This window comes from Mustela erminea, chromosome 18 (assembly GCF_009829155.1).
Source record: "Mustela erminea isolate mMusErm1 chromosome 18, mMusErm1.Pri, whole genome shotgun sequence".
Lineage (NCBI taxonomy): Eukaryota > Metazoa > Chordata > Mammalia > Carnivora > Mustelidae > Mustela > Mustela erminea.
Window position 1 is genome coordinate 2,746,377 of NC_045631.1, and position 14,248 is coordinate 2,760,624.

The following is a 14,248-nucleotide window of genomic DNA, read 5'->3' on the forward strand; positions in this document are numbered from 1 at the left end:
TCCCCACTACGCACCGCCGTCCCCACGCCCGGTCCCCTGGTCCCCGCTCCGCCGCACGTCCGATCTCGGTCCCTCCGTCGGGATGGGGCCGGCCAGGGGACCAAAGTGGGCTCACGGCCTCTGAAGGCCCCGCGCGGCCTCGGTTCCGCTCGAGGCCCGCCCGCCGCCTGCAGGGCGGGGACCGAGTGCCGGGGGGTGGGGGGTGAGGCCGGGGCGGCGCGCGATGCCCAGGATCTGGGTCACCCGAGCCGCGGACAAACCGCTCCGCCGGGGAGGCCCGCAGCCGGCAGCGGCCCCGCGCGGCCAATCTCGGCATCGCAGCGCCCCAGGTACAGCAGCGGCCCAGCCTCCGCGGCGCTCCGGCCTCAGCCGCCCAACCCCGGCCGGGACGGTGCTCCAGAGAGGCGTGCTGAGCGCCGGCAGCAGCCGCTGCGCTACACCTGCTAGTTCCTGGTGCGCGCGGGGGGCGCTGTGCTCTGCGTGCCGTCGGACTCCGTTTCAGGGAGCCGGAACTTCCGCGGGCGAACAGCTCTTATAAGCAGGAGCGGAACTCTCAGGCAAGAGCCCGGATAGCTCAGTCGGTAGAGCATCAGACTTTTAATCTGAGGGTCCAGGGTTCAAGTCCCTGTTCGGGCGTCTGCCTTTTTTTCTCCCTTTTCTTTTAAAGAGGCGGCGTCTTATCTGTATTACTTTAAACAAAACCAAGGGGAGGGGGGAAAAAAAGGATGACCAAAGTGCTGTTACATGTTTCTGCGAATTTAAACGTTCAAGTAGGCACCTTCGAGAATGAACCAGGTGAGATTAATTTTAATAACATTTTATTTAACCCCATGAAATCTTACCATGTTAACCTGTAATCAGTATTTTTTAATTGTTAATGAAGTGCTAACAATCTTCTTTTCAGTAAGTATTGTGTCTTCTAAGTATAGTGTGTGTTTCACCGCGCATCTCAGTTCGTATTTCAGGTTCTCCAGGGAGGTGCCCATCGGTTGGGGCAGGTTTTTTGGTCTTCTTTTGTCTTCTGGGAATGGTAGAATGGGGGGCAGGAGGGGGACGGGGATGCGCGGAGCAAGAACTTCAGTAATATATAAACTTGCAGAGACGCTTCCCTACCAGCGGGTTCCATGGTGTAATGGTTAGCACTCTGGACTCTGAATCCAGCGATCCGAGTTCAAATCTCGGTGGAACCTTAAATTTTTGCCTCTATTCCGTACCATCCGGGCTCTGTTACTTATCAGCTTCGTGTATGAGCGTCCCTTGTCCCCGGAGAGGATCTGAGAAGGAAAGGAAAAGAAGGCGCTGTCCTGTGGGCTTCCCAGACTGAGTAATCGGAGCCTCCTGCACACCAGCAGAGCACACGGTCAGCACTTAAAGATAAGCAACTTGCGCTAGTTTTGAGAGATAAAAACGCAATTTCAGGACACCTTACGAAGAGCCGAAGGTCTCCCGGACAGTTCCCACTGGGTCCTGCCTAGCACCACCCACGCTGTCCCGAAGACCAGGGAGGCGATGGTGCTAACCTGCACGCAGTCCTCGTAAAAACAAGGAGCATACATCCCGCGGGGAAGGTGCGGACTGTTTTGAGTTCTAGGGTGCGGAGGCCACCAGAAAAACTCCACCTTGGCAGCGGTGGGATTCGAACCCACGCCTCCGGAGAGACTGGAGCCTAAATCCAGCGCCTTAGACCGCTCGGCCACGCTACCCGCGTGGAAACCGGCCCTCCCCGCGGTCCTCCTAAGAGACTAGAGAGGCGAGACAGGCCTATGGCGGTCGTGCTAAATCCCTGGACCTTCGGAAACCGCAGACCCAGGAGCAGCGAACGGCGAAACAGAGAGGAGGAAATTGAGACACACGGATATTTGCAGCGAAACAAGTTTATTTTCGTGGGTGGGGCCGCATCTGGGGGCAGCGTGCGCCTGGGCGGGAAGCACCCCCCCAAGCGGGCAGCTGGAGCCATGTATTCGCTCGTTCCTGTTCTGTTGCTCTCGCTCCCTGTGTCTTCCACCCGTGCGCGCCCGCACTGCCACTTGGCTCTCGCGCTTCTGGCCGGCTACCTCTCCCCCGCAGGCCTGAGAGGTCCCAACCACGAGCTGCTGGCATGCCCCGCCCAATTCCCTCACACCCCTCTCCCTCCCCGCCCCCTGCCCGTGCTAGTACCCGTAAGCCGTCAGACGACGCCGCCCGCCAGGTGGCTCTGTGGCGCAATGGATAGCGCATTGGACTTCTAGTGACGAAAGAGCGATTCAAAGGTTGTGGGTTCGAATCCCACCAGAGTCGATTTTATTTCAATTTTTTTTTTTCCTTCCCTCTTTATCTGGTTTTTCCTTAAAGGTTCCCATCCCTGCTCCCCTTCCCTATTTCAGTGTTTTCCACCTGTTTCAGCTCCAACCTCAGTCTCCGCTCTGCTCTCTTCTTTACTTACCTGTCTGCCCCGGGGCTTGGGCCGTGGAGAGCAGGACTGGGAAGGGCGGGAGACAGAAGGAAAGGGAGACAGAAGGAAAGTGGGCGTGGACGCCGACATAAAGGCAGGCCCCTGGCTCGGGGACACACGGGGATTTAATAACCACTTTATTCCATGCACTAGGGACTCGGGAAGGGACTGGGGCTGGGCCGGGGGCAGAGAGGGTACAATCCTAGACGCAAGGGGGGGGGGGCAGGGAAAAGGGACAGGAACCGGGGAAATATATATTTATATAGATACTCTAATATAGACCACATCTCACCCGCGCGCTGCGCCCGCGCGCCCCGCCGCCCTCCCCAACACCTGCTCGCCCCGACGCCCGGGTCCCTCTGCTGCCCTCGGGCTGGAGTCTCTACCTCACCCCCAGCCCCCGCCCCCACCCCACCCCCCAAAGCTCAGGGCCAAGGTCTCCAGAAAGCGGGCGGCGGGGGCGGCGGGGCCTTGGGCGCCCCGTCTTGTCTGTGAGGCGGCGGCGGCGGCAGCAGTCCGGTGAGGGGCGCCGGCGCGCCGCAATCCCCGGCGCGGGGCGAGCAGGGGGACGGGGACCAGGCGCAGCGCGGGCTACGGGGGCCCTGGTGCACTGCGGGGCGCTGGTGCAGCGCGGGGCCGGGCGCCGGGGCGGCGGGGTCCAGCGGTGGGCGCGGCGCTTGGGGCCTCGGATCTACCGGTTCCGGCCGGGGCGGCTTGGGGCGCAGGTAGCCGTGCAGCGCGGAGAAGAGCTGGGCGCGGGCGGCCGGGCTGGCGTCGTGCGCGAAGGCCGCCAGGCGAAGCAGGCACTCGCGGAAGCCGGACAAGTAGCAGCTGGCGAGCGCCTCGGCGTCCTGGGCTGGGGACCGGGGAACCCCTGGAGCCGCGGCGGCGGGTGCGGCCGGCGGGAGAGCGGGCGGGCAGGGCAGGGGCCCAGCAGGGGTGAGGGAAGGGGCGGGGCGCAGAGATACCGAGGCGCGACAGCCGCACAGACAGAGACAGGAAGCCAGGTGGACGGACAGAGGGAGAAGATGAGGGAGACACAGAGACAGACACGCGCGGGTATTATTAACCTCGCCTCGGAGCAGAGCCTACCACTCCCAAGCCCACCGTCCATCGCAGGGTCCGCCCCAGCTACCCCGGCCCGGGCCTCGGTGAATCCCCCCTCCCGCCCTCCGCTGCCCCACCCCCGCGCTGTACCCGGGGGCTCCACCCGGCTTCGCTCCCTCAAGTAGCCCACGGCGAACTCCAGTATCTCTGCTTTCTCCAGCTTCGGGTTGCGGAGGTTCTACAGACGGGAGGGGGAGGGCGCAAAGACAGAGAGGGGTGGGGAGAGAGGGGGAAGTGGCAGGGGGAAGAAGGGAGGGGGGGATGCAGGAGCTGGGGGTGCCCCCGATCGCGTGTGCGCGCTGCCCACGGAGCGCGCGACCGAATGCGGAGTGGCGATGACCAAGAATGGACCCGGGAAACCGTGAGACTACACCGTCCGACCCGAGGGCAGGAAACTAACCCCCAGTGCGAGGAGGGGGTTTGAAACAGCAAACCCGGGGACTGAAATTAATTACCCTGCCTGCTGTTCTGAGGGGGTGCGGGGGAGGGAGCGTTTACAGACCCAGAGGTTGAAAATTGACCGACCCTGGGAGTGAAATTTACAGGGCCGGGTGTGAAACTTACAGACCCGAGGGGTGGCCATGAAGATCGCGTTCTGAGAGCAAGAGGGGGCTCTGGGATGGGATTCCAAGGGCGGGGCTCGGGTCAGGATGCCTTGGGGCCTGGGTCGCCAGTGCAGCATGTGTCCCCACCCCAGAAGGAAGCCCTGGGACGCGAGGGCGGGACGCTGGGGACGGTTCGGGGAGGGCAGAAGGACTGACCTGGTCCCGGGTCCGCTCCAGCAGCAGCAGCCTGAGCTCTTCCAGGCTGCGGTTGATGCGGTCCCGGCGCCGCTTCTCCACCAGCGGCTTCAGCATCTGCGACCACCAGGAAAGGGAGAGCGGGCCGACCGGACCGAGACTCAGCGCGGCCGCGCGGGCGTGCGGATCCCGCCGCTGGGAGAGTCCCAAGCCCACTCCTTCCCGGACACCCCAGCGAAAGCCTCCGGCCGGGAGCTTTGAATCCCTCTCCGCTCCCCCTCCCTCCCAGCGCCCGCAGGGTCAATGTCTGTAGCTCGCCTCCTCTCTCTCCCGGGTCTTCTGCATTCTCCTCTCTCAGTCTTGGCCTCCCTCCTCCCCTCTGTGTCTCTCCTTCTCCTCCTCTTTTATCTCTACGTCTCCGTCTCGTGCAGTCTCTCTGTCTCAGTGGAGAACTTTGCGGGCCCTCTTTGCGCCCAGACACGTGGCCCGCAAGGTGCCGGGCTCTGAGTTCCGGCCCTGAGTGTAGAAAGGGAGATACCCAGGGCGACCGCGCCTCCTCTTCTCCCTCTAACCCATCTATGCAGTCAGCTCTCTCCACTGCTTCTAAAAGTTTCCACCCAGTCTCAGGCCTCTGGAACCAGTGCCTTCCGGGCCTTCTCTCTAAGGCTGCACTGGGCCCGCTCTGGATCACGACACGCGCGGAGCAAGTGCCTCGCCTCTCCGCTTTTTGTTTCCACCCGCCTCCCTTAGCTCTGTGCTCCCCTCGCTTATTTCACGCAAATTCCCGGCTTCCCACGCCCTGCAAGCCGCAAGGTGCCGCGTCCCATTACCCAAACCCAAGACCTCTACTTCTGCTGCCCACACAGCCCCTGCTCTGACCCCGTCCCCTTCTTCATACTATGCAGTTTCATTCCCAGCTCCTGGCGCCCTGGGTTCCCCATGCACCTCCCCCCCTTCCAACCCTGCGACTCCAGCCTCTTTCCTCACCCAGGGTCTCAAGGACGGGGTCCCCGGACCGGACCAGGGACCTCTGCTCCCTTCCCTCCCGCCTCTCACCTTGGGGCCGTCCCTATTCTCCGCTCGATCCCGAGTGACCATCGCTCCTCCGGACCCTTGTGTGGACCGAGCCCCTGCCCTCCGGGCTCCTTATATCCCGCGGGCTCCTGGGGGGGGTGGTGTAGGACCCAGACCCGCCCCCTTCGGCACCCAGATCCCTCCCGGAGCAGCCCCCGGCACGAGGCTCCCGGAAAGGGGAGGAGCGCGAGGGGGGAGGGGAAGGAGTGGAACTGGCCTGGGAGTGTGGGAAATGAGGGGCCAATGCAGCACCGGCTGGTTTAAGGACCCTTAAAGCTGTATAATGAGGCGGAACCCAGCTGAAAGGAGGAGGTTATTAGGGGGAGAGGGAGGTGAAGTGATTTGGGACCGGCCTCAGGAATGAAGTTCAGAGCCCCCCCCCCCCCCCCCCCCCCCGCCATCGCAACTTTCTTGGGAGTTCTCTGTTCCCCCACGACTCTGAAATAAAACTCAGCATCCCTCAGCCCGCAGACTGGACCTTATACACCTTCCCCCAAAATCCACCTCCTAATTGGGTAAGGGAGCAGCGACCTGAGCGTGCTGGGCTAATCTGAGTCAATTGGGGCCCTGCCCGGAGGCGAACGAGCCTCCCTGTGCGATCTTAGTGAACCTTATTCGATTCCCCCAACTCTGCGCACTCTAGTCTAGGCTTGGGTTGGCGGAGCTGACGTAAGCACCAGAGGCCCATCTTATTCCTTACAGGACCAGGACCGAGTGCAAAAGCCGGTGTGTTATCAAGTGCCACAATAGAGCAGAGTGAAGTAGACACCGGGGAGAGGGTCACAGAGCCTGATGGCTGGACTGGGAAAGAGCGGGACCCGCAAGAAAGAGGGAGCAAGGGTGGAGAGACCTTCCCACTTAGAAGTATTTGATTCAAAACTAATTACAGGAGGTTCCAGCGTGTGGTTTCCAGGCCACCTGACATAAGTCCTACTCATGGGGCTTGCTCCTGGGGACCCCTCCTGCGGATGGGGGAGCAGGGAACAGGCAGTTTTCTTAAAGAGACAAGAAAGATTTAAAAAAGCGATCATCAACACCCACCTCAAACCAAGAACTCGACCCTCTGCAGAATGGTGCGTGAGCACTCGGAGGCTTCCAGATAGAGCGTCTGAGAAGATAAAATAAGAGATTTTCGCGGGTCAGCCGGACTGCTCTGGACAAGGACGCGCAAAGACAAGGTTGCAGACCCAGTCGGAAGATAAGCTGCGGAGTCAGAGGCGGACGAGGCCCTCCCGTCCTCCCAGGGCCTCTCCACACCTTGGGGTTTTGTTTTGTTTTGTTTTGTTTTGTTTTGTTTTTCTCGGAGCCTGCCTCGCCAAAGCCCGAACCCGGACAGACACAAACCTTGGGGAGGGCGCTCCCATCTGGGATCGGGGCCTCCGGTCTATCCCACCTCCCCCTACCTGGGCCAAATGGGAGCGCAGATGTGTGGTCCCCAGCAGCCCCCCTCGCCCCCCTCCTTGGGAACCTGCGCTCGGGCTGAGTTTTTCTCACCTGCACGCGAGGCTCGGGGCCCCGGGCTGTTCGCACCCGGGTGTGGGGCCGCCCCTGGCCATATGGGGCGACTTTATGGCCGGGCGGCCGGATCCGGGCGGGAGGAAGGCTAGCCTGGCGCTCCACCCCCGTCAGCTACTCGGGGCCACTCCTCCGCCGCGCCCCCAGCCTGCACCTTCGGCCTGGGCACCGCCGCCTCCACCTCTTCCAAGCTCAGGTAGAGTCCCCAAAAAGCTAGTAGCTGGTTGCATTGGTGGTTCAGTGGTAGAATTCTCGCCTGCCACGCGGGAGGCCCGGGTTCGATTCCCGGCCAATGCACAGCCTCGTATTTCTTTTTTTTTTCTCCTCCCTCTTGTTCCCAGATAAGGGAGAAGTCTGATAAAATGTATGAGAAGCATCTCTGTCTAACATTTCTAGCAAATATTAATACTCGAGTTTTTTACCCTATGGCAGAGTTGGAGGCTCTGGGTCCCCATCAGGATTCCCAAGGTCCTCCCTCCGAGCTCCATCCTCCCAGCCCGGGGGTCCTGCTGCCTTCCACACCCCTCCCTCCGCCCCCCCGCCCCGCACCTCCGCAGGCGTGACCCTGAGAAAGGACCCGCCGCTCGGATCCCGGCCCCGGGGGTCCTCCCACCCTCCGGGGAGGGGCGGGGCCTTCCCGCCTTGCGCTCCCCAAGTCCCGGCTCTCCTGGCCCTTCTCTTCCGCGCTCGCTCTCTCCTGCCTTCTGTTCTCCCCGAAGCGCGCTTGCTTCTTCCACGTCCGTGGGGCCCGGCCTTTCGGTGCCGCCCGCTTCCTGGGCCGCACCCCTCCCCGCGACGCGCTCCGCGGCCGCGTCTCTCGCCAGGTGTCCCCGCACGTCCGCGCGGTTCGCGGAGTCTGCACCCGAGTCCGCGCGTCTCTAGCTCCGCAGCTCCCGCCCGCGCGGCTCGTTTCCGGCGCGCCCGGTCTCTGATCTCTCGTCGTCTCTCCGGGTCTCTGTCCCCTCCCGGCACTCTGCGCTCCCACGCTCCTGCCGGCCCCTGGGAAGCTCGCTTGCACCTCCGGGCTCCCCGCCGCCTCCCCGCCCGCCCCTTCCCCGCCGCTTTGATCCCGCACGCGTCGGGCCGGCGGGCGGCCGGGCGCCCCCGCCAGCTGCTGCGGCCACTTGGGAGCGGGGCGGGAGGAGGACAGAGGAGGAGATGGGGCGGGGGCGACCCCGGCCTCCCCCGCCCTCGGCTCGCCGCTGCTCTCTCCTCTGGGCTCCGCAGCTGCCGGGACTCCTGCGGGCCCGGGCCTCGGGGTCTCTCTCCCGAGCTCGCCCTGGGCCTGCTCGGTCTCGGCTTTCTGCCCTCTGTCCGTTTCAGCCTGTCTGTTTCTCCTGGGGGTTCCTGTCTCTGGATTGTGTCAGTGATGCGCGGTGCTCTCTTGGCTACTCGCAGCCGCGACCGTGGCTCCCAGCAGGAAACTGTACAACAATCTGGGCATCTGTCTGCGAGCGCGGCCGCCCAGTTACTCAGTATATTTATGGAGTGCCTCCTGGGTGCCAAGTATGGGTAGGCACTGAGGGTGCACTGGGTCTGGGCTCCCCTGAACCTGGGGAGGGGAGTACAGAAAATAACCAAGAGCGCAGAAAATAATGTAGTTACTAGTCTGGGGGTGTGGGGTCTGGACACCGCTCCGGCCATGGAAATGGCTTGAGAGCGAAGTGCTGCTTTTTTTACTCTGGGTGGTCAGAGACAGCCTCTAGGAAGAGGAAGATATTTCCTCTAGGAAGAGGAGATATTGCAGCCCAGCAGATCCCGCAGAAAGAAGCAGGTGACAGACACAGCAAGTGCAAAGGCTCTGGGACAGGCATGGACTTTGCTTGTGGAAACTACAGAAGGAGCGCCAATGTCCCTGGCAGGAAGGATTTGGAGTGAAGCAGAGATAAGAGGGAGAGACGGGGCCCCATCACACAGAGCTTTAGAAACTCAACAGAGACTTTGGATTCTATTCTTAAGTGCAAGGGAAAGCAAGTGGAGGGTTTTAATGGGCAAAGTCATATTCACGGACTTCTCTTTTAAAATGACCCATTTGGCTGCTGTGTGGGAGATCATTTGGGTTGCTGGAACAGCCTTCTAGGCAAGACATTGATGTTGGCCTGTAGGAGGTGGAGGCAGTGGAGACGGAAGTGAATGGGTTACTTCTTGGTTTTTGGCTTAAGTAACAGGCTGGATGATGGTGCCTTTTACTGCGACAGCAAATGGGCAAATGCAGGGCGAGTGGAGCTTTGGGAAAAGTTTGGAGAGAGAGACCAAACATTACTCTCTAGTTAGCTTAGTTGAGATCCCCTTAGACATCCAAGTGGAAACTACAGGTAGGCCAAGGATATATGAAGTTGGGAGTGAGAGGTAGAGGATAATGTGGGTGGGTCACTGGGAGATAGATGGGTTTAATGCTAAGAGACTAGAGCACCCAGGGAGAGAATGTGGAGAGAAAAGAGAGGGACTGAGCAAGGAGCTTTGGACACCTCCCCTCCCCCCATCACTTAGAGGCTAGTGGGGGTTGGGGGGTAGGAAGAGGAAGAGGAGGAGGAGGAGGAGGAGGAGGAGGTGGTGGTGGTGGTGGAGGAGGAGGAACTGGCAAAGGAATCTAGACAGATGGGGAAGGCAGCAGAAAAGCCAAAGGAGTGGGAGCTTGTCCCAGGCCGGCGTCCCTGGGACAGAAAATTGGGAAGCCAGGAACAGCAAGTGTATAAAGGAGGGAGCCACCTGTTCTTGCTAAGCTCCTGGGAGGTCAGATAAGGACGAGAGTGAGAGCAAAGGAACCATCAGCTTAACATCTTGGACATCACAGATGACATGGGGGGAGGGGAGCTTGAGTGTAGTCCCGCTAGTGGGGACTGACTGAAGAATGGGGGTGAAGGCAGGGAGACAGCAACCATAGACATCTCCAGCAAGTTCTGCCACGAATGGTGATCAGAATAGTGTGTGGCACCAAGGGACACGGGCCATCCTGGAGGATGAAGGGAGTAGCCCAGGGAAGGAGGGCAGGGAGGAGGGCACAGGCAGGACGGTAGACTCCTGTGCCTGGGAGAGAAATCAGCCTCAGATAGCAGGGAAGGCACCTCACCCACAGGGAGATGGGGGGAGTCAGAGGGTGTGGGTCAGTTGGGGTGCAGGAAGGGTGAGACAGGTTCTCTTGGTTGTTCTCATTTCCTCAAAGAAGAAAGAGTCCAGCTCACTGCTGGAGGGGAGAGTGCTTATAAGGTCCTTTGAGGAAGAAGAAGGTGGGAAATGTTCATTTGGCAGAGTAGAAAAAGCCTCGAAGCCTCGTAGATCACAAAAGTGATCTCGGTACAAAAGTACCACTTACCATTATTTTTGTATTATTTTCTTTAAAAGCCCCCCTCCCAAATTATAGACATATCAGACCCTCAAAACCTGAGCCCCATGGTCCCGGCTGCACGATTTTCTCCAGCTGTGGCTCCCCCTGCAGATATGAGGGGGAGAGGCCACCCTCCAGGCGGATGCCCAGGGTTTCTGAGGGTTTGGGGTGGGGAACTCTGTGTGGCTAGCAGGCCTCTGTCCCTGTGGGCCTGGCTGTGGCTCCGCTGCCCATGGTGTGTGTATGGGTGTCTGGGCCTCCCGCCTCTTCCTGGCCACCGCCATCTCGACAGTGACAGCATCTGGGCTTGGGGGAGGGGAGCTCGTGTCCCACACGCGCTGGGCCCCCAGGGAGGCGGGAGGCGGGGCCAGGAACTGAGACAGCACAGCTGGTGGAGTGTCCGGAGCTTCCCCTCCCCCGCTGAGACATCTCCCCAGGCCTGGGTTCCAAGGTTGGCTCCTTCCTCTTTGTTCTTCAAAGGGGAGGCTGGCTTCCTGGGACCCCCCCCACCCGCCCTGTCCTGGGTAGGGGGAGTTCCTGGAGGGTTGGGTCCTGGGGGTTTGGGGGTTGGGAAGTAGGAGGACCAGGCCCTGGGGTTGGGGGGTGGGGGGCGAGGGAAGAATCAGGATGGAAATCACCCAAGAGCCCAAAACAAAACAGGATAAAACCTGCCCTGACAGGCCAGACGTTCTTGTAGGGGGAACAGTCACAGGAACATAATGCAAAATGGATTTGTGAGGTGGCGGTTAAGTGCTTTGGAGAAAAGCCAGCAAAGGAGGGGAGAGTGGGAACTGTAACTGCAGAGTGTATGAGCAGAGAAGGACTGAGAAAATGAAATTTAGGAGGGGAGAGCGGCCAGAGTGCCTGGGGGAAGAGCTCTCCAGCAGAGATGCGCTGGCAGGAAAGTCTTGAGGGACACCATGCCTGGTTTGTCTAAGGAGCAGATGGCAGGCCTGGGACGAGGTTGGCCAGGCCAGAGTGGAGGTAGCAACGGAGCTGAGATCAGAGAGAGAGGGGGCGAGATCAGAGAGAGAGGGGTCGGGGGCAGGGCCTGATCCCCTGGTACCCTACAGGTGGTTCCCAGGACTTTATCAGGAATCACCTATTTCTGAGGGAGATGAGGGTGCATTGGAAGGCCCTTCCCCCCACCCCCACAACTAGCTTTTTTTTTTTAATATTTTATTTATTTATTTGACAGACAGAGATCACAAGTAGGCAGAGAGGCAGGCAGAGAGAGGAGGAAGCAGGCGCCCTGCTGAGCAGAGAGCCCGTCTCAGGGCTCGATTCCAGGACCCTGGGATCATGACCTGAGCTGAAAGCAGAGGCTTTAACCCACTGAGCCACCCAGACGCCCCAGCTTGCTTTTTTTGTTGTTGTTCCATTTCTAACACTTTCAACACACCTGTACAGTTATCAATATTATCACTATCGCGATACGAAAATTAATATAATACCATTATTTCATCCCTCAGTCCATATTCAGATTTCCTCAAGCATTTCAGGGATGTCCGCAGAGCTCTTTTATCCTGTCGCAGGTCCCAGTCCAGGATCATGTGGTCGCATTTCAGGGCCAGGTCCCTTCCATCTCATTTGATCTGGAAGAAGCTTCGCTGTTGATCTTCACAGTTTTGAAGAGTTCAGACCGTTGTTTGGTGGGTCCAATGTTTCTTCACTGTTAGGATCAAGTTATTCGGAGTATGTCTTCTTGGCAGGGACATCACCACGGAAGTGACACCAGGTCCCTCTCCATTTTCCGTGTTGTCTCATTAGAAGACACAGGGTCAGTTTGCCTTGACACTGAGATACTGACTTTGGTCACTTGGTTAGATAAGGTTGGCCAGGGCTGTGCACTGTAACGTTATTCCCCGCTCCGAAGAGTAATTACTATATAACTTGTCAGAACATACCCTGAGACTCTTTGCTTCTTACAGCCCCATTGAGTTTCACTCTCTACTTTTGTATTCATTGATGATTTCTAAATCAATATTTATTAGCTGCCAGTTTACTGTAAAAAAAAAAAAAAAGCCATCCTCTTCCTTCCCATTTCACTTATTTATACTGCTACGAACTTTGGAGTTTTACCTGATTCAAGGAATTATAATCCATCATAATCACTACTGATTTTAATGCTCAATTTGTCCCACATTTAGCCAGCAGGAGCTCCTTTAGCTGTAACACCTCCCTGCTATGTCTTTTTTTTTTTTTAATAGAGACCCCAAATTCTTTGAACATTAATTTCCTGTGTAACAAAATGTTGCAAGACCATCTTGTAATTCCCTAACTGAAGCCCTGGAATCAGCCCTGGAATTAGGAGCCCTGGTTTATTTTAGAGGAGAATGGTATTTATTTATTTATTCACTCATTCATTTATTTAAAGATTGTTTTCATTTGACAGAGAGAGAGCAGGAGGAGCAGAGGGAGAGGAAGAAGCAGGTTCCCCAAGGAGCCTGATGCAGGACTTGATCCCTGCACCCTGGGATCATGACCCAAGCAGAAGGCAGTGAGTGGCTTGACCAACTGAGCCACCCAAGCAGCTGGAGAAGAATGGTATTTAGTAACCAAGATCTGGTCCCTACTGTGTATCATTCCTTCTAGGCTTTCTCAGTGGAAAGAACCAGGAAATATATAGGTTAATATGTGTGCTTGTTTGTGTTTATGGATGTATGTTTATATGTCACTATAGCATACATTTATTGCTACATCTACACACATTAAAATCATGACTTCATATTATTATCCTATTGGAAGATTTTAAAGAGAGGAATGACAAAATCTTATTTATGTCTTGAAAGTATCCCTATGCCCATGTGTTCAGAGTAGACTGCAAAGGAACAAGGAAAAGAAAGGAAGTAAGGAAATAATCAGGGGGGCTGTTGTAATAATCTCAGTGAGAGATGTGGGGTGGCTAAGACCAGGGTGTAGTAGTGACATGGTGACAAAGAGCCGAGTTTTTAACATGTTTTAAATAAGAATTTGCTGACTGATTCGATGTGGAGCGTGTGTATGAGAAAGAGAAAGAATCAAGTATGATACTAAGGTTTTTAGTCTGACCAACTGAAGAAATGGAATTTTCTGAGATAGAAGGTCTACAGGTGAAGCTCATTTCGGGGGAAGCCAGGAGCTGGTTTGGCCATTGTGTTGGTGATCAGATATCACAAACGAAAATGATATTAGATATCCAGGCAGAAACGATAAGTAGATAATAGCATATATACATCTGTAATTCAGGAAAGAGTTGTGGAGCTGGAAATTAACATTTTGGATACATTAATGAATTATTAGTTGATATTTACAGAGATCACTAAGGGCATGAGTACAGATAGAGAAGGGGTTGGAAAACTGAACGGTGGGGACATGCTGACATTTATAGATCTAGAAGGTGATCAGCCAGCAAAGGAGTCTGTGCATGAGCTGCTAATGATGTAGAAGGAAAATCAGAAGAGTTAGGGAGTCTCAGAGGGAAAGTGAAGAGAGCGCTTCTAAGGGGAGGGTAAACATGGGTAAGTAGTGATCAATGGGTTTAGCAATGCATGGTCATTTGGTAACCTTAATAAGAGCATCTTGGACCAATGGGGTTGGGAGGCACTTGATCGGAGAGTGTTCAAAGGAAAATGGGAAGATGGAATTGGCGGACAGCAGGTAAATGATAACATGTTTTGCGGAGAAGGGGATCAGAGAGACGGATTGGGAGCTGAGAGGGGTGTGTGTGGTGTCAGGAGAGCTTTTGTTGTCCTGCTTGTTCCAAATCGGAATACGTTTCAGAATGTGTTTAGGGTGATGGGAGTACTCCAGCTAGGGAGGAAAACTGGTGGTACAGGACGGAGAGCAATACCCTTGAGCCTTTGCGGGCCGGGGCAATGGGAGATCTGGGGAGCGCAGGGCTTGGCCTTGGTTGGGTGGAAGGAAGGTTCATCTACACCACTGAGGGAAGGAAGGAACATGTAGCCACAGGCAGGCAGGCATGCAGGTGAGATTGCAGATATCCGTGGGGAAATCTCTCCAGAATGCCGTATTTTCTCAGGGAACCAGGAAGGAAGGCGGAGGGAGGAAGAAGGG

General features: G+C 57.3%; 1 protein-coding gene and 5 non-coding genes across 6 annotated transcripts; 4 read left to right on the top strand and 2 right to left on the bottom strand.

Annotated features, from left to right (window-relative positions):
- The first annotated feature begins 563 nt into the window (after window positions 1-563).
- TRNAK-UUU lies at window positions 564-636 on the top strand. The gene has a single exon. It is a non-coding gene; the product is annotated as a tRNA-Lys (tRNA).
- A 482-nt stretch (window positions 637-1,118) lies between these two features.
- On the top strand, window positions 1,119-1,190 carry TRNAQ-CUG. The gene has a single exon. It is a non-coding gene; the product is annotated as a tRNA-Gln (tRNA).
- A 431-nt stretch (window positions 1,191-1,621) lies between these two features.
- TRNAL-UAG lies at window positions 1,622-1,703 on the bottom strand. The gene has a single exon. It is a non-coding gene; the product is annotated as a tRNA-Leu (tRNA).
- Window positions 1,704-2,190: 487 nt separating this feature from the next.
- TRNAR-UCU lies at window positions 2,191-2,277 on the top strand. Its single transcript is given in 2 exon segments — window positions 2,191-2,227; window positions 2,242-2,277. It is a non-coding gene; the product is annotated as a tRNA-Arg (tRNA).
- HES7 (hes family bHLH transcription factor 7) lies at window positions 2,243-7,072 on the bottom strand. The gene is made up of 5 exons (XM_032319987.1): window positions 6,847-7,072; window positions 6,394-6,460; window positions 4,300-4,395; window positions 3,629-3,716; window positions 2,243-3,305 (listed from the first exon to the last, which is right to left on the bottom strand). The coding sequence occupies exons 1-5, from the start codon at window positions 6,906-6,908 to the stop codon at window positions 2,857-2,859; spliced, it is 762 nt and encodes a 253-aa protein (XP_032175878.1). The 5' UTR covers window positions 6,909-7,072; the 3' UTR covers window positions 2,243-2,856.
- Window positions 7,073-7,093: 21 nt separating this feature from the next.
- On the top strand, window positions 7,094-7,164 carry TRNAG-GCC. Its single transcript has one exon. It is a non-coding gene; the product is annotated as a tRNA-Gly (tRNA).
- The last annotated feature ends 7,084 nt before the right edge of the window (window positions 7,165-14,248 follow it).

Excerpts from the sequence above, each read along its gene's own strand:
- HES7 (XM_032319987.1), bottom strand. The coding sequence starts at position 6,908 with ATGGCCAGGGGCGGCCCCACACCCGGGTGCGAACAGCCCGGGGCCCCG. Across the intron at positions 3,717-4,299 it reads TGGAGCGGACCCGGGACCAG|AACCTCCGCAACCCGAAGCT; the intron begins GTCAGTCCTTCT and ends TCCCGTCTGTAG. Across the intron at positions 3,306-3,628 it reads AAGCCGGGTGGAGCCCCCGG|GGGTTCCCCGGTCCCCAGCC; the intron begins GTACAGCGCGGG and ends CCGCGGCTCCAG.